The sequence below is a fragment of the Leucopleurus acutus genome (assembly GCF_964270905.1).
Source record: "Leucopleurus acutus genome assembly, chromosome: 20".
Taxonomy (NCBI): domain Eukaryota; kingdom Metazoa; phylum Chordata; class Mammalia; order Artiodactyla; family Delphinidae; genus Leucopleurus; species Leucopleurus acutus.
Window position 1 is genome coordinate 18,473,392 of NC_139162.1, and position 21,768 is coordinate 18,495,159.

Sequence of the window (21,768 nt, forward strand, 5' to 3'; positions counted from 1 at the left end):
GGGGCCGACAGGTAACTCGCCCAGAGAGGGCGGGGGCCGGTAGCCGCCCCGCCCCGCGGGGCGCCTTGGGCGGGTCTCAGCAGCGCCCACTGCGGCAGCCGGGCCGCAGGTGCCGCCCATAACACACGGTGTCTCGCCTAAGCCGAAACGCGTCTGCCGTCGGTCGGTGAGTGTGTGCGCTTCGTCGGTCCGCGTGTGTCTGTCTGGTCGAGCACACTCTCTCTCTGCGGCCATGACTCCGCCGCCACCCCAGCCACCGCCCTCAGGCCCGAACCCCGCCGCAGACTCCGCTGCCGACCCCCGTCCCGGGCCTGGACCCCTGGTCGTACTGTTCGGGGCCACGGCGGGTGCGCTGGGGCAGGACCTGGGCTCCGACGAGACCGACTTAATCCTCCTAGTCTGGCAAGTGGTGGAGCCGCGGAGCCGCCAGGTAGGGTGGAAAGAGGGCGGTGGGATCTCCAGGGAGCTTCAGGATCCGAGGGGCGCAGCGGCTGATCGGTTTTCCCCGCCGCTCGCAGGTGGGGACATTGCATAAATCGCTGGTACGCGCCGAGGCGGCCGCGCTGAGCCCGCAGTGCCGCGAGGCGAGCGGCCTGAGCGCCGACAGCCTGGCGCGGGCCGAGCCGCTGGACAAGGTGCTGCAGCAGGTGAGCGCTGGGGCCGGGGTGAATGGAGGCCCGGCCGGGCTGCAGGGACATTTCTCGGCGGTAGAGGCGGCAGGAGGCGAGGCCTGGCGCACCACAACCAACTGGCCGGGGCGGTAGGACGGGTTCCTGTTGTTTGAAACTTTCAGCGACTCCCGCGTGTGCGTGTGTCCGCGTGTGCCGGCCATTCCTAGGGGGGCGTCTTTTCAGACTTTCCAGTGGTCCACTCCTACTGAGGGGGTGGAGATGGAGGCTGCGAGACCCCTCCCAGAGTCCCCGGCCTGCGGGAGAGCTAGACTGAGACGCCTCTGGGGACCTGCCCGGCCAGGTCTCTCAGAACAGCAGCTGGAAGCTGAAAGGGCCGAGGGGCCCAGACTTGGCCATAGGTCACGGTCCCTGCTGCCTGCGTCCTCGGCCCACCCATCCGCCAGGAAGACGCTGGAGCAGGGGCGTAGGGCGGTTTCTGCCCAGGAGGCAGGCGCCGCCAGGTGTAAGCTGCTCGTCCAGGCCTGTCTCGGCCGGCTGGCCAGGCGTGGGCTCTGTCCGGACCCCGCCTGGAGGCTACCTGCCTCCTGAGTGCAAAGGCCTGGGGTGCCTCCCGGCCCTGGCTGAAGTGGGAGTCGGTTCCCTTTGCTGTTTTTCATATCTTCATTACTGGGCTCACCCTGTGCCTGACTCTTGAGTGGAATGAGTGAAAGTGCTTTACTAGCACAAGTTCTTTCATCGTCCAACAACTCTGGTGGTTCCTGATGAGGAAACAGGCACAGATTGTAAAGCTGGGGTTAGAAGAGGTTCTTGGGCCTGTGGTTTGTGCTTGTACCAGTTCTCCAGCAGGGATAGAGGATGGGGGAGGGGCAAGGCAGCTTTCCGCCCCCTCTATGAGCAAACAACTCAGTGCCAGCCGGTCGATAAGATCTGGGTCAAAGCTCATGCCGCCCCTGGCGTCCAGGTGTGGAGCTCTGTCAGTTCTGTCCTTGGAGTTTCTCTGCCCCTCAGTTGGTCAGACCTAGGGGCGGGGCTGCCATTGACCATGAGCAGGCCTGCCTCAGGCAGGACTGGGCCTCCTCCACCTGAGGGTGGTGCCTGGTCAGGGACAGGTTTAACCTGCTTTGCCCCGCCCTTTCCCACCTGGCTTGTCCTACTCCACCAGGTGTTTGCTCTGGCCCCATTCCAGACTCCTGGAGTGTGTGATGGGGGCTTGGGTGATATGTGACTGCTCCCATTTGGCCTGGAGAAGGTGACAGTGGACTGGGGGAGAAGGAGGACACAGAGCCAGGCCCAACAGGCATAGCCACCTCCTCCCCAGGCAGGGTAGGGCTGAACATCTGGCTGAACCAGCTTTGCAAGCCTGTGCCCTCCCTCCCCCTGCCCGCCTAGCTGTGAGTCCCTCTGTCTCTCTCCGCTCCCTATTCCTAGTTCTCACAGCTGGTGAGCGGGGATGTGGCTTTGCTGGGCGGGGGCCCCTACATGCTCTGCACTGATGGGCAGCAGCTGCTGCGACAGGTCCTGCACCCTGAGGCCTCCAGGAAGGTATGCCACCACTGAGGGCACAACAGGGGGTAGGGTTCCTAGGACCCCTCTTGTCACGGGGGTGGGCAGGGCAGCTCAGTTTCCCCCATTCATCCCCATTCCCATGTGCCCCCAGAACCTGGCGCTCCCCGACACCTTCTTCTCCTTCTACGACCTCCGCAGAGAGTTCCACGTGCAGCACCCGAGCACCCACCCTGCCAGGGACCTCACTGTGGCCACCATGGCACAGGGTATCTGTGACCTAGCAGGATTACGGTGGAGGGGCGGCTGTAGGCTGAATGTCTCTGAGTATGTGCATGCTGGTGGGTTGAATGAACACATGCAAGTTTACATTACCTGCTGAGTCCCTGACTGCATGTCTCTGTGCCTGTGCACATTTGGAATGTGGGCATATGTCTACATATGTCTGGGCTGGGGATCTTTAAGGGGATCCATGAGCTGGGCCAAAACAAATGTGTTTGCCTGGATTCTGCATGTGTCTGTGTAGGGGACTTGAACCTCGGTGGGACATGCTAGTTGCCCTCTCATGCTGGGATTTCCTCACTGTGAGTTCTCTGCTCATAGACTTGGGGCTGGAGACGGATGCCACCGAGGACGATTTTGGGGTGTGGGAAGTGAAGACAATGGTAGCTGTCATCCTCCACCTGCTTGATGGACCCAGCGGTAAGGTTCCTCTCACCACCTTTCACCTGTTCTCAGGGCTGGGTGACTGCCTGCCTATTACTTCCTCCAAGTTCCCCTCCCCATTTTTCACCTCTGAGAGACCACAAGGTGAAAGCCCCTTTGTTACCTCCTCATCCCCCTCAACTGTCCTCTTTTTGCAGCGCTTGGTGGGGAGACCCCCCTCCACCAGACCCTGCTGACCCCCATGCCATCTCCTCTCAGGTCAACTGTTTTCGAAGCCCGAAGTGGTAAAGCAGAAATATGAGACAGGGCCTTGGTGAGTGAGGGGGCAGGGTTGGGGGTGACACCAGCTGGACAGCTCTGACTGAGCCCCGCCCCACAGCAGCAAGGCCGACGTGGTGGACAGCGAGACTGTGGTTCGGGCTCGTGGGCTGCCCTGGCAGTCATCAGACCAGGATGTGGCTAGATTCTTCACAGGGCTCAATATTGCCAGGTGGGTACAGCAGCATGGGTGGACCCAGGAGGGCAGTCCTACCCAGGAGGCACTAACGCAGCACTGGCTCCACAGGGGTGGTGTAGCACTGTGCCTCAATGCCCAGGGCCGCAGAAATGGTGAGGCCCTCATCCGTTTTGTGGACAGCGAGCAGCGGGACCTAGCACTGCAGAGACACAAGCACCACATGGGTGTCCGCTACATTGAGGTGGGGCTCTGGGCTTGGGAGCGGAGCAGGGCAGAGCTGAGGCCAGGCAAGCATGAAACTCATGGGCTATTCCCACAGGTATATAAAGCAACAGGAGAGGAGTTTGTAAAGATCGCAGGGGGTGAGTGTGCTCCCAACAGCATCTAGATCCCCCTGGTTCTTGATCCATGTCCTGCTTCCCCGACGCCCCTTGCCTTTCTGCTCCCATGTGTGCTAGGTGTGGGTGGGTATTTGGAAGGGCACAAATGAAGTCAGTAGGTGACTCCCACGCCCCCCACCAAGGCACTTCACTAGAGGTGGCTCGTTTCCTGTCACGGGAAGACCAAGTGATCCTGCGGCTGCGGGGACTGCCCTTCTCGGCTGGGCCAGCAGATGTGCTAGGCTTCCTGGGGCCAGAGTGCCCAGTGACTGGGGGTGCCGATGGGCTGCTCTTTGTGCGCCACCCTGACGGCCGGCCCACTGGTGATGCCTTTGCCCTCTTCGCCTGTGAGGAGCTGGCACAGGCTGCATTACGCAGGCATAAGGGCACGCTGGGTAAGCGATACATTGAACTCTTCCGGAGCACTGCAGCCGAGGTACAGCAGGTGAGCCACCCAGGGCTCCCCCCCTACCCCCGTGTGCTTCTCCAGGGTGTCCCTTCCATGCCCTCCTTGGCCCTGCCCTACTTGGCATAACCAGCCTGCTGCTTCCTTCCTTACTAGGTCCTGAACCGCTATGCCTCCAGCCCACTCCTTCCCACACTGACTGCTCCACTGCTGCCTATCCCCTTCCCACTGGCAGCTGGGACCGGGAGAGACTGTGTACGCCTTCGAGGCCTGCCCTACACAGCCACCATCGAAGACATCCTAAGCTTTCTGGGGGAGGCAGCGGCTGACATTCGGCCCCATGGTGTGCACATGGTACTCAACCAGCAGGTAAAGCTGCGTCCAGTGGGGGAGCACACTTAGTTACAGAGGGGTGTGTGATTGGGAGGAAGGCATTTTTGTACACGACAGACTGCTTACAAGATGGTGTGCACAGGGCCGGCCGTCGGGTGATGCCTTCATCCAGATGACATCAGCAGAGCGGGCCCTAGCTGCTGCTCAGCGTTGCCATAAGAAAGCAATGAAGGAACGCTATGTGGAGGTGGTCCCCTGCTCCACAGAGGAGATGAGCCATGTCCTGATGGGGGGCACCTTGGGCCGCAGTGGCATGTCCCCTCCACCCTGCAAGCTGCCCTGTGAGTGTCCCAGGGGGCTGGGGAAGAAGGAGGCATGTGGGGGCCAGGATGTTATAACCCTCACTTTCTACGGTGGGGACTCCCTTCTGGCTGCCCCACCCAGGGCAGTGCTGGGCTCCCTGCAGATACGCTCTCTACTTCTGCCTCTAGGCCTCTCACCGCCCACCTACGCCACCTTCCAGGCCACCCCAACACTCATTCCCACTGAGACAGCAGCTCTGTATCCCTCTTCAGCACTGCTCCCAGCCGCCAGGGTGCCCGCTGCCCCCACCCCGGTTGCCTACTACCCAGGGCCAGCCACTCAACTCTACATGAACTACACAGCTTACTACCCCAGGTACCCTGCTGCTAAGATTACTTCACAGTCTTGCCCCCTTGTCCTGGTTTGGGGGAGGATCATGATCCCCTTCCTGGGCCAAATAACTCAAGGTCTGCTGGAACTTCGACTTTACTCTGAGACGACAAGGGAGTGACAGATGTGGGCTGCCTGATGCCATCTACAAACTAGAACAGAGATGACTCTGTAGAGACAGGGGTATTAGGGAGGAGGAAATGAACCAAACACAAGGCAGAGGCAAGGGAAGAGGCAGGTAGGTCTTGGTCTAGGCCACAGGTGGCACTGCACTATTAAATCCCTGCTTTTCCTACCCTAGCCCCCCAGTCTCCCCCACCACTGTGGGCTACCTCACCACGCCCCCTGCTGCCCTGGCCTCTGCTCCCACCTCAGTGTTGTCCCAGCCAGGAGCCCTGGTCCGTATGCAGGGTGTCCCATACACAGCTGGTATGAAGGATCTGCTCAGCATCTTCCAGGCCTACCAGGTGAGGTGTGGCTGGAGGGCTTGGGAACCTGGCTGAGCCTGGAGCTCCCTGCCTAAATAATCTGTCACTTCTGCAGCTAGCCCCTGATGACTACACCAGTCTGATGCCTGTTGGTGACCCACCTCGCACTGTGCTACAGGCCCCCAAAGAATGGGTGTGTTTGTAGGTGAGGGAGCCAGGAGGTAAGAGCTGGCTGATGTCCTCAGCTAACAGGACTCTCCTGCATCCAGAGAACCAGCGCCCTCAACCTGGTTGGTAGCTTCTTTCTGGCTTGTCAAAATTCTCAGAAAGCCCCCAGAGGAGCTCAAGCCCCAGCTCCATCCCCCCTACTTATTACTCTGCGTGTTCATCCCAAAGATGATGGCTGGACCCTGAATGCAGGGCTGGGGGTGGAATGTCACCACCCTGCTCCCAGTGGTCTGATCTGGGCCTCTTAAGTAGCAGAGAGCCTTTGTTCTGTTTTGGCTATGGTCCATGCCTACAGATTCCATAGGGCTGATGTCCATAGCAGGCTTGCTTTCTTTTTAAAAAATGTAAACCCTGGTGCCTTCAGCATATGACTCCAGGGGGCTTCTGAGTAAAGATCCCAATGTTCTACCTTCCCCTGTCCCTTCTGGTGGGGGGCAGGGGGACAGAGAGCGCTGGCCCCAGTCCCCAGGATACTGACCTCCATGGTCACATTGCACCTGGGGTGGTCCCACCTAAGGATGCTAGTCCCCCTCTAGCTTGACACAAAGAATAACAGATGGCAAAAATCACAGGCTGTTTTGATGGACTGCATTGCAATATCCTCAGAGGACAATAGGGGGCAGGAGGCCCTCACACAAAAACTCAGGCTTGACTTTTAAAGGGACTTCTGCCTACTTTTCATGCACACCTTGGGCAGGTCAGTTGTCCTGAACTCAGCAGACACCTTGGAATGTCCTTTGCACCCATTAGAGGGTGCTGAACTGAAGCTTCGGAAGGAATTTGGAACTCTACCCTCTCCTCCGTAAAATAAACAAAGGTTCCCAACCAAGTGGACTTTTTAAAAGCCAAAGTGCCCTTCACTTTGGCACAGAGTGAGGGGCTCCACACCAGCCCTATGCAGAGGAACACTCAGGCAGATTTCAAGGAGACTGTTGACCTGTCACCGTTTATTATTTCAGCACTGTAACTGAGGAGCCTGAATTGCTGGCTCTTCTTCCCTTTGTATTTGTGTAAGGAGCACTGTACTCCTATAAAAGGTTTTAAAATACAAAATGTACAAGAAAACACAATGTCAAGTGCTGTAAACATAACTGAGAATCAGTTCCTTAATTGAACATCATCCATTTTATAAAATACAAGGTTTCAACTTGAACCCATATGAACCTTACAGATGACCATCTGTTCTGATTATCAAAAACAGGGCTTTACAGCCAGACTCAGCAGAGCTCTGGTGATAGTGGCTAACCCTGGGCAGGGGTGGGTTGCACCCCGGGGGCAGCAGCACCACACTTGAACCCAAAAACATCTGTTCCTAGCTGTTTTCAGCCACGTTTCTCTGTGCATCTCCAGTAAGCAGAAGGCTGCTCATCCCATTCCTCAACCCAAGATATAGCATGGGTTGGAGGGGGAAGGGGTGGGTCCTAGCACATGCCCAGTTGCTCAGTGCTGTTACTAGAAATCAATTTGCATAGTCCAATGGATGTGTGCTGTAACACCACTATGTTGCACAAAAATTAAGGTATTTATCTACAAAACCAAAAAATACTGTCTTTTACACCAAAGCTTTTACAAAGCTGATACAAAACTGCTTACATAGTATACAAAGCTCTATTTTAAAATTTAATTTTTATTTTAAATAGGAAAGAGCATTTCTAGTGCTACAGGCATCAAGGTATTTAAAAGGCATCAAAATTTGGTGCATAGCAACTCTGTATCATAGAGGCTTTTATTCTTGAGGGCAGCAGAGCAACCCCCAAAGGGTCTTGCAAGGGAAGCTCTTGCAAGAACCCCATGTGAGGCAGCTACACCAGGGACAAGAGGGTGGAGGCAAGTCTGGCCAACTCTCTGGAACTTCATCTAAAGGCGGCCAGCTGCCGCAAACCCTCCAAAGGAAACTCTGGGCTTCCAACCACAGTCCCCGAAGCAAATCTCACTATCCACACTGTGACACAAAACTCACTTTCAAAGAAAATGTGACAACACCAGGCTCCAAGAAGGACTAGAGTGATTTGCTGAAGTACAAGCATTTTTTTCTAACTAATTTTAGGGAGAAATCTAAAACATCATGGATTAAAGGGAAAAAAAAAGAAAAAAAAAAAGGACCTTACTTCCTCATCCTGGGTCAATAGCTCCTAACTGGTTGACTAGAGGTGGTAGGCAATGAGCTGGCTCCCTCCACCCAGGCCTCACTTGGCCTCAGTAGACAGTCCTGGCATCTAGGACCCACAATCTCCTGCAATAATAGCATCAAGACTTTGACCAGCCCAGCACACTGTCTCACATGTAGGCACTCAGAAAATTTGCTTCCTGAATAAAAGTACATTTCATTTGAAAACATACTGCAAACTTCAGGGGTGTTGAAATAGGCCCAAGCCTTGGAACAGGAAACTAATCCCATTAAGGGGACGGGTAAGGGCAAGGTTTGAAAAGAGCACCCAAGTCGGGCACCTCCTTTGGTAGACAGCAGGCTGGAGTTTCTTGCTGGCCCCGCCTTGGGCACCAGCCTTACCAGCAGCACCACCAGGACATCTTTGGTGTGGAGGGTCAGGTTTAGAATGCTATCTCAGTTTTGGAATTGCCTCAAAGCCTTTTAGAAAAAGGCTGTTTTTTAGGCCATGCAGATGGGAGGGTAGGCCAGAATCATTTTAGGCTGTAAACAGAATGAGGGAAAAGCCTTCCATGCCAGTGTAAATCTTAAATGCGTCCCATCTGGAATCCTGAATGTTCTCTGCTCCTGTCTTGAAGCATAGCTCATTTGTACTTAGCTTCTGACACAGCCTGGCCTCTAGAGAAGCTAGAAGCAGCAAATTTGCCTAAACAAATCATCACAAGATTGTGGCAGCCAAATGCAGATGCTTCCACTTGGAAAAGGTCTGGGACCAGAGGACACAAAAGGGAAGAGTACTCCACAGTCTACCTGTATGTAGGATGGCAGGAAATTAAAGCTACCAAGCTAAGAAACCCCACCTTTCAAAGTTCCCTTACATGTAGTTATCTTACCCAAGGCCCTGAGGAAAAAAAGCAATTTCAACATGGAGACAGCATGGAGAGATTGCAGGACGATTACCTAGAAAGTTACAAAAATGCTATGCTCTGGAATGTCATTTTATATTCCAACACTTCAATGACTGGAATGGTGTCATTTTATCTAACAGTTTACTTTTATAAAGAGGTATGAGCTACATTTGGCTTTACTTCCTATGAATCTATGAAAGGCTTCAGGACACATGCTGAGTTTCCGAGGCATAGGTGTGGGCTTGGAGGAATAATTTTTTTTTACTGTTTGCCTCTGGAAGGTTTTATCAAAAGTTTCTACTTTAAAAATATCATCAAAGCTAAAGAGTCCTTCAAATGACAATAAAGCAGTACAAATCACCAATCCTAGCTAAGCAACCAGATCACCTGCAAAAGCAGCACCTCTGAAATGGAGAGCCTGCTGCATTCACACTCAAAGCACCCATCATATAAAAGTATCCTATTTAAATATAAAAAGCAAAGCTCATTTCCCCAAAGATCAGACAGCCTGTGCTGCTCCTGTTCTTTTACAAAATCTACACGAGGCCTGAGTTGGAGGAATGCTGCTTTCCCCACATATGGTGATCCCAACTCCTGGCTCCATCCTGAAGGTTGCAGAGTTGGAAGCCCAAGGTCCAAAGAGAGAAACATGCTGAGAAGTACATGATGGTGGACACAAGGCTGCAGTGAACGCTGTTAGAGCCCGTCGGATCTTCCTAAATCCAGGGAATCAGGACCTGGGAGGGGAGCCTGCCTGCTCGCCCCTGTTCCTTGGGAAACAGAAATCTGGGACATGTCTCTCCCAATTACCTCGTTCACTGAAAAACAAGAAAGGGAAGAGTGATTAGTGACCTCTGTGTGACTGACCATATGATGCTCAATGCCAAGCACTATTTCAAAGACATTTTTTCCCTTTCCATTGCTTTCTATAAAGATAAAGGCAGTGCTTGAAGTCTGCTCTTGAACTGGATGGCAACATCACTCCAAAAGTTGTTCCAGACCCCCCCCTTCTCTACCTTTCAGTTCAATTTTGTTTGGGAAGGGGAATGGCTGAAGGAAAAGGTAAACGTTCTTACCCTCACTCTAAAGGCTCTTGCTCTAGCAGAGAATAGGATACTTTTGAAATGTGTTCACCTTAATCTAACTTTTCCTTAATTTCATCCTTTTAGGAGGGTTTTCCCTTTCTGATTCCTGCACTGCACCTGTATATAAAGTAAATGAAAATAAGTGCTTTGATGAGAGTAAACCACTGAGATTTGGGGGTTATTTTGTTACCCTATGCTAATGCAAACATCCTTTATCATGTGGGGGCATTTGTATTATTTCTGATCCTTTCAGAACAGGCTCTTGATTTTGTTGGTTTCTATGATGTGCCAAGCACCTCAGGAAGCACCACAGTCTTCTGTGAGGTCCAGTGCAAAGAGTTTTAATCTTAAGGAGCCAACATAGACGGGAACACCCCAAATAAGAAACTTTAGTTCTCTCACCATGAGAACTCTTTGCCTTGAAATGAAAATTCTTTGCTTTATCAACTAAAGATTCTATTCTAATTCCACTCCTAGGCATATACTCAAGAGAACTGAAAACATACATCCATATAAAAACTTGTACTCAAATGTTCATACCAGCATTATTCATAATAGCTCCAAAGTGGAAATAACCCAAACGTCTACCATTAATGAATGAATAAACAAAATGTGGTCTATTCCACAAAATGAAATATTATTCAGTCTTAAAAAAAGAATGAAGTTCTAATACATGCTACAACATGGATGAACCTTGAAAACATGCTAAGTGAAAGAAGCCAAACACAAAACATCATATATTGTTTGATTCCATTTATATAAAATGGCCAGAACTGACAGAAAATAAATAGATGGTTGCCAGGAGTAATGGGAAGGAAGGAATGGGGAGTGACTGCTCAGGGGTATGGGGTTTCTTTCTGGAGTAATGAAAATGTGTAAAAATTAGATACTGATGATGACTGCACAACTCTATGAATATATTAAAAAACCAATGAACTGTGTATTTTCAAGGATGAATTTTATAGTAATGAATTATATCTCAATACAGCTGTTATAAACAAAAATAGACCAAGACAAAAAAAAATCTCTATAATTAGCATTTGAAGTGATCATAGAGCAAAGGAGACACTAATGATTGTTTAAGAAATCTTCAAGGACTTCTCTGGTGGTGCAGCTGTTAAGAATCCGCCTGCCAATGCAGGGGACACAGGTTCAAGCCCTGGTCCGGGAAGATCCCACATGCCGCGGAGCAACTAAGCCTGTGTGCCACAACGACTGAGCCTGCGCTCTAGAGCCCGCGAGCCACAACTACTGAGCCCATGTGCCACAACTACTGAAGCCTGCGTGCCTAAAGCCTGTGCTCCGCAACAAAAGAAGCCACCACAATGAGAAGCCCATGCACTGCAACAAAGAGTAGCCCCCACTTGCCGTAACTAGAGAGAAAGCACACGTGCAGCAACGGAGACCCAACGCAGCCAAAAAAAAGAAAAAAAGAAAAGATTAAAAAAAGGAAAAGAGGACTTCCCTGGTGGCACAGTGGTTAAGAATCTGCCTGCCAATGCAGGGGACACAGGTTCGGGCCCTGGTCCGGGAAGATCCCACACGCCGCGGAGCAACTAAGCCTGTGTCCCACAACTACTGAGCCTACACTCTAGAGCCCACGTGCCACAACTACTGAGCCTGTATGCCACAACTACTGAAGCCCACGTGCCTAGAGCCTATGCTCCGCAACAATAGAAGCCACCACAGTGAGAAGCCTGTCCACCGCAACGAAGAGTAGCCCCCACTCGCCACAACTAGATAAAGCCTGTGCAGCAACGAAGACCCAGTGCAGCCAAAAATAAATAAATAAATTAAAAAAAAAGAAAAGAAATGGCTTCAAACCCCTTTAAAAAAATCTTCAAATATTAACATCTAATCTTTTTTTAAAATTAATTAATTAGTTAATTTTTTGGGCTGTGTTGGGTCTTCACTTCTGTGCGAGGGCTTTCTCTAGTTGCGGCGAGTGGGGGCCACTCTTCATCGCGGTGTGCGGGCCTCTCACTGTCGCGGCCTCTCTTGTCGCGGAGCACAGGCTCCAGACGCGCAGGCTCAGTAGCTGTGGCTCACGGGCCCAGTTGCTCCGCGGCATGTGGGATCTTCCTGGACCAGGGCTCGAACCTGTGTCCCCTGAACTGGCAGGCAGAATCTCAACCACTGCGCCACCAGGGAAGCCCCCCATCTAATCTTTTTATTGTTTAGGTAGTTAAGAAAAAAATTCTTCAAACTCATATACTCATCATGGCTATAAGGAGAACGGAACTAACATTCGCTCCACAAATATTTATTGGGTATCCATGGGTTAACTTTACAATCGAAATTTATATCTTATTTCAGTTAAATCTTCACATTATTTTAAGATCACTATTACCCCACTTTACATATCAGTTAACAGAGGCTTTGCCAGTTCACACAATTTTCTTAGTAAATGGTAGAATCAGTTTCAAAACACCTGTTCAACTTCTTGAAGGCCAAAAGAGTAGAAGAGCATGGAAATCATTTAGACAAAGATAATGCAAAGGACCTGGACAAATGTGGTGCTCACAGTGAGTGTGGTGATGGTAAGAAGAGGGAAAGAGGAAAGGATTGATTCGCCACTACCACCGTTTTAAGTCTAGGAAGAATAGTGCTGTCACTACTGGAAATAAGCTGAGAGGGAATATAGAGGAGGAAGGTGGTAGGTTAGGTCTGGAATTGGATTTGGAAATTAGAACATCCAAATGGAAAAATCCTATGGGTAAGGGACTACACTCAATGGTCAGAGCAAGAAGAGATGTATGTACCTTTTTACTAGAGACCTGGAAGTATGGGAGCAGTTTCATAGTTCCACTGAGGAGCAAAAGGCTGAAGAAAAAGTGGGAGTAGCCTTGTGATCTGATGAGAAAATAGGACCTGGGAGAGCAAATATGTAAGCAAAGGAATGGCCTGGAAATTAGGTTTAGCTTGAATACAGGCTCTGCCACTAATTCCATGTGTGTCCTTGGACAAATTACTTCATATATCTAAGACTCCCATTTCCTTAGCTATACAATGATGGTGTTAAACTAATAAGGTCTCTTTAACTGTAGAAGTCTGTGATTTGTCATCAGACAAATTTTCAAGTGGCAGTACTCAGAAGGGCAAAGAAGTGAAGGATAAAAATTTGCCTTGGGCTTCCCTGGTGGCGCAGTGGTTGAGAGTCCGCGTGCCGAGGCAGGGGACAAGGGTTTGTGCCCCAGTCCAGGAAGATCCCACATGCCACGGAGCGGCTAGGCCCGTGAGCCATGGCCGCTGAGCCTGCACGTCTGGCGCCTGTGCTCCGCAACAGGAGAGGCCACAACAGTGAGAGGCCCGCGTACCGCAAAAAAAAGGAAGTGGGACTAGTAAAGCAATTATATTCCAATGAAGATGTTAAAAAAAATTTTTTTTAGGGCTTCCCTGGTGGCGCAGTGGTTGGGAGTCCGCCTGCCGATACAGGGGGCGCGGGTTCGTGCCCCGGTCCGGGAGGATCCCGCGTGCCGCGGAGCGGCTGGGCCCGTGAGCCATGGCCGCTGGGCCTGCGCGTCCGGAGCCTGTGCTCCGCAACGGGAGAGGCCGCAGCAGTGAGAGGCCCGCGTACCGCAAAAAAAAAAAAAAAAAAAAATTTTTTTTAAAAAGTGAGGCAAAGAAGTAGGAGTAGAACCTAAAGGAATCTAACTACAAAAGGATGAAGATTAAGCAGTGTTGGCTAGCTCTAATAATCACTAATTGAGATCAATTTTTGAAGGTCATTGGTACAGACTTATGAAGGTCTTTGTCAGATAGAGGATGCTTTTCAAGTAAATTTTCCAGGCTAGGATTTATTGACCATTCATGATGGTTTGCAAAGAAGGACAGAATTAATCTAAACTGACTCCTGACTGCTAGAAATAACTCACTGAGATAGTTTCTATGTAAATGAAAACTTATGGGGATACTCTGCATAACAATACGTTTTCTCTTCAGTTTCCTCATAAGTATAATGGAGATTTTTAAAAAACCTCTTATATAGTAAATAAAGGGACATAAATAGACAAGGCAGCCTTTGGCACCTCTGTCATAACAAGGGAGCAGTGTTTTCAGTGTAGATTCTATGTGTGGGTCTATGGGGTAGTCTCCTGCTAAGAAAGAGCACAAGGATGGCCCGTGATCTCTGTGCGTGGCCTCTAACACTACTCATCGCATTAGATTATCAGTAGGCATCAGTATTACCTGTCTCTTGAATAGCCTGTGAACTCCTGAAGGACAAGGACTTTACTACCGAGGAAACATCAATTTCTAATGACTGAATAAATGGATCATAATCCAGTACAATTACTTGGAAGCTATTTGGAATAGTACCCTGAAAGTTCATTAGGTGGTGGGGTTGGAAAGGGACCAGAGAATGTTATTAAGACTAACACAAGGCATCTGATTTTGATTTTGGCAGTGTCTATTTTAAACAGGTCTCACAGCAGCAGTGGCAAAAAGCCAAATATAGAATCAAGTACCCAGCTCACATTCAAGTCATCTTTCCTGTCGCTTATTCCTTCCAAAGACGGTAACTTCAGAGATGTTCCAGGCTGCCATTAAACACACCTTTTTCAAATCTTGTCTCATTGTTCAAGTTTTAAAACAAGATGATTAAAAATGGTGCTTTATCATCATCGAAAACCATGTGATATATTTTTTTCCTGTGTCTTTATGAGGAAGTCAATGCTTACATTTTCTTGAGGATGAGGGTCTATAACAAACACTATCCACTCACTTACCAAGTACACTTTGATGATAAGGATAAACACATCATTTTCTGAAGAAGTCGGGTGGTGACCTTTATAGCAAAAGCCTGATCGAAGGTATGTTATCTCTGTTCCCCCTTACCAAAGTTCTGCTGTTCTTTTGCCTAGTGTGCGTAACCTCACTTAGTTAAACCAACCTGCAAGGTTCCTGACAGTTCAGGATTTTAAGACTAGGATAAAGCTAAGAAGATTTTCCACAAAGAAGCACTCAAGCCGACTATACTCAAATATACTTTAACATATAATAATCAGAGAGTAGATTTAAGTTCCAAAAGGGCAAGGAACTTGTCTATCTTGTTCTCCATTGACTCCTTAGTGCTTGGTAAATATTGAGTGTTGATTAAAATTCTGTGCCAATTGAATCTTTAATGTAATATGGGACTTGGCAAAACAACAACAAAAATTATGCTCAAGTAATAGCTACTGAATACGAATTTTAGGCCAGGGAGTCAGAACTGTAACAAAGCAGTCCCTTCACCATCCTTTAGCAATAACTTGAGCACAGTGTGGTATCCAAGCCCACTGCTCTCCTTTGCCCCCTCACTTCACACTTAGCCTGGGGGCTCTGGGCTCTGACTCCCACCTCTGGGTTCCTAAGATAGCCTTCTAATGTGACTGGCCAAACTTTGTCAACTTGAGCAAATTGAAATTATTACTGGTAAGCAAATCTATAATGTAATTTACATGTAAATCATTAGCAATCTTGATAAATACAGTACTAATTTCTTCTTTTTGCGGTACGCAGGCCTCTCACTGTTGTGGCCTCTCCCGTTGCGGAGCACAAGCTCCAGACACGCAGGCTCAGCGGCCATGGCTCACGGGCCCAGCCGCTCCGCGGCATGTGGGATCCTCCCAGACCGGGGCACGAACCCGTGTCCCCTGCATCGGCAGGCAGACTCTCAACCACGGCGCCACCAGGGAAGCCCAGTACTAATTTCTTTAAAAAATTAGTGCTTGCAATTTTCACTTCCTTTTGAATGTACATATGCATGAATTTATTGATTTATTTAAGTCCTACTCCACAAAGCATGTGAGTTGGCTTTATTTTTTTTTCACGAATTTAAGGTAAAAACATAAGGAGTTGTTTATGCCCCTACTGTACAATTTTATCACTTCCCCCCTATAAAGAGAAAAGTGAATTAAAAGCCTAGAACAAGGGTCAACAGCCCTCAACACCCGTGGTAACAGGTTATGTAGGTCACAGCATTTGGCCTACTTGTGGCAGCTACCGTCCTTGACTCCCATTACCCCAACACCTGGCTTGCCACAACAGAAGTAGTCAGAGTCATCAGCAATATCTGCTGTAAGAAAAAACAAATTTCTTTTTTAATCCAAGAGATGTTCAAATTAACAGTCCACTGTAATGCTATCTGTACACACAAGAATGAGGTGTGTGAGTAACGGCCTCTTATTTAGAGCTATTTCCAATGCTTACGGATTCAGAGTTAGAGCTGGCAAGCATGGTAGGGTATGAAATCTCACCACCAGGTGGAGGGGCAGGGTAACCCAGGGCACTGCCTTTGGAATAGGCGGATGCACATTGTCAAACACACAAAAGTTCAAAGGGCCTTCATAACTAGCATCTGAGCACCTTGATCACTTTTGTAAAGTATTTTTTGGTATAATCAGTCTCCATTTATGTATACTATTTCATTTTAAAGCTGCAATGAACATTCATCAAAGTTTAGCAAATTCATCTTTTCTTCCTTTCCTTACACCCCAAGATTAAAGGTATAATTCATTCTCTGGGTGAACAATTTTATGGAGATATTATTTTTTATAAAATGAAGGCCATATATAAGTATAATCATTTTCTGAATTTCACTTGAAATGAAGAAATAAGAGAAATTTGTAAGTAAAGGAATAGAAATTATTTTAAATGTATGAGAAACTAGTATTACTTTATGGTTTATTACTCTATAAGCATAGTTTCCCTAAGATTTACTTTTAGGTTATTAGATAAGTTATAAGAATACCATCTAAATGAAATACATAAAATACTGAATTCAACTATTTATAGAATGAGCTGAAGAATTAATTTGCATTTATCAAAATCTGATTAATTTGCCTTTTCGAGCTGAAGACAGAAAAAAGTTCCTGAAAACTTAGAAGGTACCTATGGTAGACTGCTAAATGTCCTAATTCATTCTTCTCTAGTAATTGAGTTTAACTAGTCACAGGGCCACTCAGCTACAGACTACACATTTCCTGGCTTCCCTTTTGTAGCAAGGTATGACCATGTAACTTGCTTTCTCTAATTAAGTGTGAGTAAAAGTGATGTGTGCATCTTCCTCATCACTTGCTCAGTAACCTCTTCCCCTCCTTTTCACACTCCTTGCTTTGGGCTAAGACTCAGTCAACGTGGTGACTCTGCTTTGACAATACCTAAAGAGGTAGAGGAACTAAATGAAACATCTGATCTCTGAATTACCGTAAGGTGTGAGAGAAAATTCCAGTGTAGTTAAGCCACTGTATTTTGGGATCTATGTTATAATAACCTAGCTTACATTATTAACAAAAATAAAACTCACCACCATAAAGGTAAGACAGAAAGAATATTCAAGCATTTTAAGCAAGAACCAAGATAACCAGCTTGAGCTCTATCATAACAAGTTTTTAACTAAGTTATTTTATTCTATTCTATTCCATTCCATTCCATTCTATTCTATTTTTTGGCCGCGTTGTGCGGTTTGCAGGATCTTAGTTCCCTGACCAGGGATTGAACCCGGGCCCCAGCAGTGAAAGCACCAAGTCCTAACCACTGGACCGCCAGGGAATTCCCTAAGTTATTTTAAGTTTTACACTGAACTCTAGATAGCTTCCAACCATAGGACAGATTGAAAATTACATGCACAATGATCAGAAGATACCCTTCACTTTTAACATTAGATTTAATACTACTAAAGGGAAATTATGACACTTTTTTCCACAACTGACTGAGGGGGAGATCAGTCCTGTTATTAAGGGTCCTTTCTTTCTAAGAAACCTCTTATATATGTGATACTATACTAAGTGTCATACAGATCTTTCCTCTAGAAAAAGTTGTAACTCAAAACATTCTACAAACATTAAGTCTCCAGCTGAGTAAACAGTACACAGTTACTTGAAAGTATATTCAAGTATCAGCACGTATGTTTTTGTATCAGTAAAAACTGAAATGTGGGGGGAAAAAAACCCAAAAACAAAAAACTTATTTTCAACTTAGGTTAAGAGGTGAGATTCTGGGGACCTCCCTGGAGGCGCAGTGGTTAAGAATCCGCCTGCCAATGCAGGGGGCATGGGTTTGAGCCCTGATCCAGGAAGATCCCACATGCCGCGGAGCAACTAAGCCCGTGAGCCACAACTATTGAGCCAGCGCTCTAGAGCCCGCGAGCCACAACTACTGAAGCCTGCGCGCCTAGAACCGAGCTCTGCAACAGGAGAAGCCACCGCAATGAGAAGCCTGCACACTGCAACGAAGAGTAGCTCGCGCTCACTGCAACTAGAGAAAGCCTGCGCACGGCAACAAAGACCCAACACAACCAAAAATAAATAAATTTTAAAAAACAGATGTGGGATTCTGAATTTTAGGCCTATCAGAAGACTGTCCTTTTCCTTATTTTTTAAAATTTTGTACGTTTTCTCTGAGTAATCTTGTCCATTTCTATATACTGTACTGTTGACTCCCACATGTGTTGTCTCCAGGGCCCAAACCTGAGCTCCAGAGCTGTAAACCCACATGACTCATTCCACACCTATGCTATGAATCCCATATGCTTGCCTCTTCAAGATCTTGCCCCACAAATTTCCTGCACTCTTCTCTTTCATCAATCTACTCACCAACCCTCTCCTCCTGGATTCTTTTCATCATTGCTTAAATATGGGTAAGTCTCTATCTCAAACAAGCAAGCGAGCAAACAAATAAAAACCCTAGACCCCACATGGCCCTCTATATCTAATTTCTTTCTTTCATTGTTTAACATCTTAAAGGAGTTATCTACACTGCCTGCTGTTTCTCTATTCTTACCTCCTGTTCATTCCTTAGTCATCCATTGGTCTCTTCACTCCACAGAAACATTTCTTACCAAGATCACTAGTGACCAAATTGTTGCTTCATACACAAGAAGGGCAGTGGGGTAAACACTGGAAGAAATAAGCTTTAATTTTGGTTCAGCCGTGATGTGACTAGGGCAATTTAATCTTTTTTCAACTGATCTTCTCAACTATGATACAAGGAAATTCATTTAAATCCTTCTATAACTCTCCTGAGAGTTTTATAGATATGTAGAAATTTAGTGGCCAATGATGTGAGACCAGGGTAGGCTGGCCCAGCTTCTGGGAGAAGCCAGGGTTTTGGTGCCTTATCAGGAAGCTTTAGTATCCTAAATATAAAGATTTGGGTAGTGGACATGATTTCTAAGTCCCCTTCCAAATCCAAATTCATTAAAATGAAATTCAAATGGCATTTTAAGAACTACAATCTATATGTTTATAATTTCTACCACAGACTTTCTCAAGTGGCTTTGAGAGTCTTTGAAGAAAGAAGCTGTGTGAGGGAGAGAGAGTGGTATGGTTGCTTGCTGAGGCACAGAGGACTGAGGCCCAGCCCCCTCCTCACAAGCACTGACTCCTTCCAAATGGAGCCCCAGATGAACTACCAGCGTGCAAACATGGGCCTGAAGGACAGGCTCAAGGGTAAACGATCCAGGTTGCCTCTGGCAAATGGCTAACATTTCCTGCTTTATTTCCACTCCATACTGCCTCACATCAAAACTTAGAGCACCTGACCAGAAATGAGTAGGCTTACACACCTTATCAGCAACCAAATTTACTCCGCATCCAAGCCACAGAATTCATATAGACAGGACTCCCTCTGCTTTGGTTCAATAAATCCAATCAACACTTGACTTTTATTCAATCCCAGACTAAAATTATAAGTGTGAGAGCCTGAGTGTAGTTAAATTTAAAAAGCACTCTTACAGTCAAAGTTTAGTTCCAGAGATGATGAGTGGGGCCCCTACCAAGAAGATGCCCATGTATACCCCCTCCTCTGCAGCACATGCAAATCTGGCCACTGCATGCAAATATCAGACTTGGGCAGAAAAACAGTGACACATTTCAATCAACACTCACCCTCTAGATTCTCCAGAAAGGAGGTGGACATGAGAGCTCACTGTGGTTAGGCCATTTCTCTGCTGAACCTGATGGCTGGTGTTCCAAGTCAGACATAAACTGGTCTGTGTCAAAGAAGACAACATCACTACTGAATGGAACAAACCAGAGGGTAACAATCTACTACATGCCCAGCTTGTTTTTTTCTATAATTAAGAGGAATTTAGTTGTCCTTTATCTGTCAATCACTGCATAAAATGGCTCCCCGCATTTTATTAGATAATATAAATATTGAAGTCCAGAGAGTTTAGGTAACGCTGATTTATTTTCTAAATTTAAAAGAGCAGTTATTTTAAAAAGTTACAATGGTGGTTTTCAGTGATTTTAAAGGACAGATTTAGTTTTAAATAAACTAGTTTTTATTAGATTAGATCTATCAGTGGTTCCCAAATACATGTCTGTGGCTACATCACAGTTATCTGGGCACTTAATAAAAAAAATAAACTCCTGGGCTCTACTTCAGAGCACAGAATCAAAATGTCTAAGGGTACGAGCCCAGAACACTATATGCATAGGTAAATTTGTGGGTCATGGAGGAATATTTTTTAAACTGAAGTTCACATCCATTAGCAGGCTATGAAATCAGTTCAGCAAGCTGAAATCAGTATTTAAAAAAATAAATAGAACAAAATAGAAGATAAGCTACATTTTTTTTAATAAAGGTTAAGGATTGGCTTGTGAGCCTTTCATGTTAGTTGTGTATGTTTTTTGTGTTTGTTTGTTATGTAATAGATCATGCTATAAAACTTACTTCTTATTGTTAGAAGCTGTCAAAAATGTTGAAAGTCACTGTACTCAAGAAGAGTCACTATTACCAGTTTTGTGATAATCGCTGACACACACAGATGCCCAGTTAAAGAGTCCAAAATACAATGAGGCAAAACCTCCTCCTGTGACCTATAAGGAATTATTTTTGGCCTTTGCTGTACGAATTCAAATAAAAGTACTTAACCTTTTATTAGATTCTAGAAGAATGATTATTTTATCTTGGAAGAGAAGAAACTGTAGTCTCTGTGAACTAATTAATACCCTCCTCTTAGGCAGATAAAAGAGGGAAAACAGGGCTTCCCTGGTGGCGCAGTGGTTGAGAGTCCGCCTGCCGATGCAGGGGACACAGGTTCGTGCCCCGGTCCGGGAGGATCCCACATGCCGCGGAGCGCCTGGGCCCGTGAGCCATGGCCGCTGAGCCTGCGCATCCGGAGCCTGTGCCCCGCAACGGGAGAGGCTACAACAGTGAGAGGCCCGCGTACCGCAAAAAAAAAAAAAGAAAGAGGGAAAACAGAGGAGGAGCCAATCTGTTCAAAATGCAGCCTCACCAAAGGGGTCAAAACAAAACACAAAAACCAGAAATCCTTTGTGCATAGGCAAAATTTTTCTGCCTTAAGCTTTTTTATTACTAAATTTGAGATCACTCACCTAGCTTTCAGGGGTGACTTAAGGATTACAGTGTGCATGAAGTATTTTAAAGACTCCAGATATATTGTCAAAAGTCTGCCTTCTGAGGATGCCCAATCTTCACAACTGAGTCCTTCAAAACAGATTCTAAAGTGTAGAACATGTGAGTCCATGTAAATCAGCACATAAATTAGAAGAAAGAAGTCCAGGCCAACAGATGCTGGGGGCTTTTGTGAGTTGTGTGATACAGTGGTAGTTTCAGACTGTGCTTATGGAAACTTGCAGTCCTCGAGACATTTTTCTAGTTCCTTGAAACACTGTTGACAGCTCCAAAAAATACCTGATTTCTCTTCCTATCACAAAAACTTTCACCAGACATTTAAAGAATTAACACTAACCCTTAAACTCTTCCAAAAGATTACAAAAGATTATCTCATTCTAGGGCCAGCATTACCCTGATATCAAGGCCAGACAAAGACACTACAAGAAAAGAAAACTACAGAACATCTCCTGTGAATATAGATGCAAAAATCCTTAACAAAAGTACTAGCAAACTGAGTTCAGCAGCATACTAAAACGGTTATACATCATGACCAAGTGAGATTTATTCCCAGAATGCAAGAATAGTCCAACATACGAAAA

At 47.1% G+C, this 21,768-nt stretch overlaps 2 protein-coding genes across 4 annotated transcripts in view; one reads left to right on the forward strand and one right to left on the reverse strand.

Moving 5' to 3' along the window:
- The first annotated feature begins 101 nt into the window (after positions 1-101).
- On the forward strand, positions 102-5,940 carry ESRP2 (epithelial splicing regulatory protein 2). 2 transcript variants are annotated; one of them, XM_082862887.1, is made up of 15 exons: positions 102-430; positions 519-647; positions 2,061-2,174; positions 2,290-2,404; positions 2,739-2,837; positions 3,060-3,114; positions 3,181-3,291; positions 3,367-3,499; positions 3,578-3,620; positions 3,782-4,083; positions 4,201-4,413; positions 4,520-4,718; positions 4,869-5,055; positions 5,372-5,537; positions 5,614-5,940. In XM_082862887.1, exons 1-15 carry the CDS (start codon positions 233-235, stop codon positions 5,701-5,703), a joined length of 2,154 nt encoding a protein of 717 aa, XP_082719013.1. In that variant the 5' UTR covers positions 102-232; the 3' UTR covers positions 5,704-5,940. The 2 variants fall into 2 exon arrangements, with proteins under 2 accessions (XP_082719013.1, XP_082719014.1); XM_082862888.1 differs by having other exon boundaries at positions 3,184-3,291.
- A 1,326-nt stretch (positions 5,941-7,266) lies between these two features.
- NFATC3 (nuclear factor of activated T cells 3) overlaps positions 7,267-21,768 on the reverse strand; it is a 131,246-nt gene continuing 116,744 nt past the window's right edge. Inside the window, exon 10 of one of the 2 annotated variants that reach the window (XM_082862882.1) lies at positions 7,267-9,559. In XM_082862882.1, coding sequence (XP_082719008.1) covers positions 9,438-9,559 — 122 coding nt within the window. In that variant the 3' untranslated portion in view covers positions 7,267-9,437. Of the gene's footprint in view, positions 9,560-19,576; positions 19,823-21,768 lie in introns of those variants that run through there. The other variant, XM_082862883.1, reaches the window with a different exon arrangement.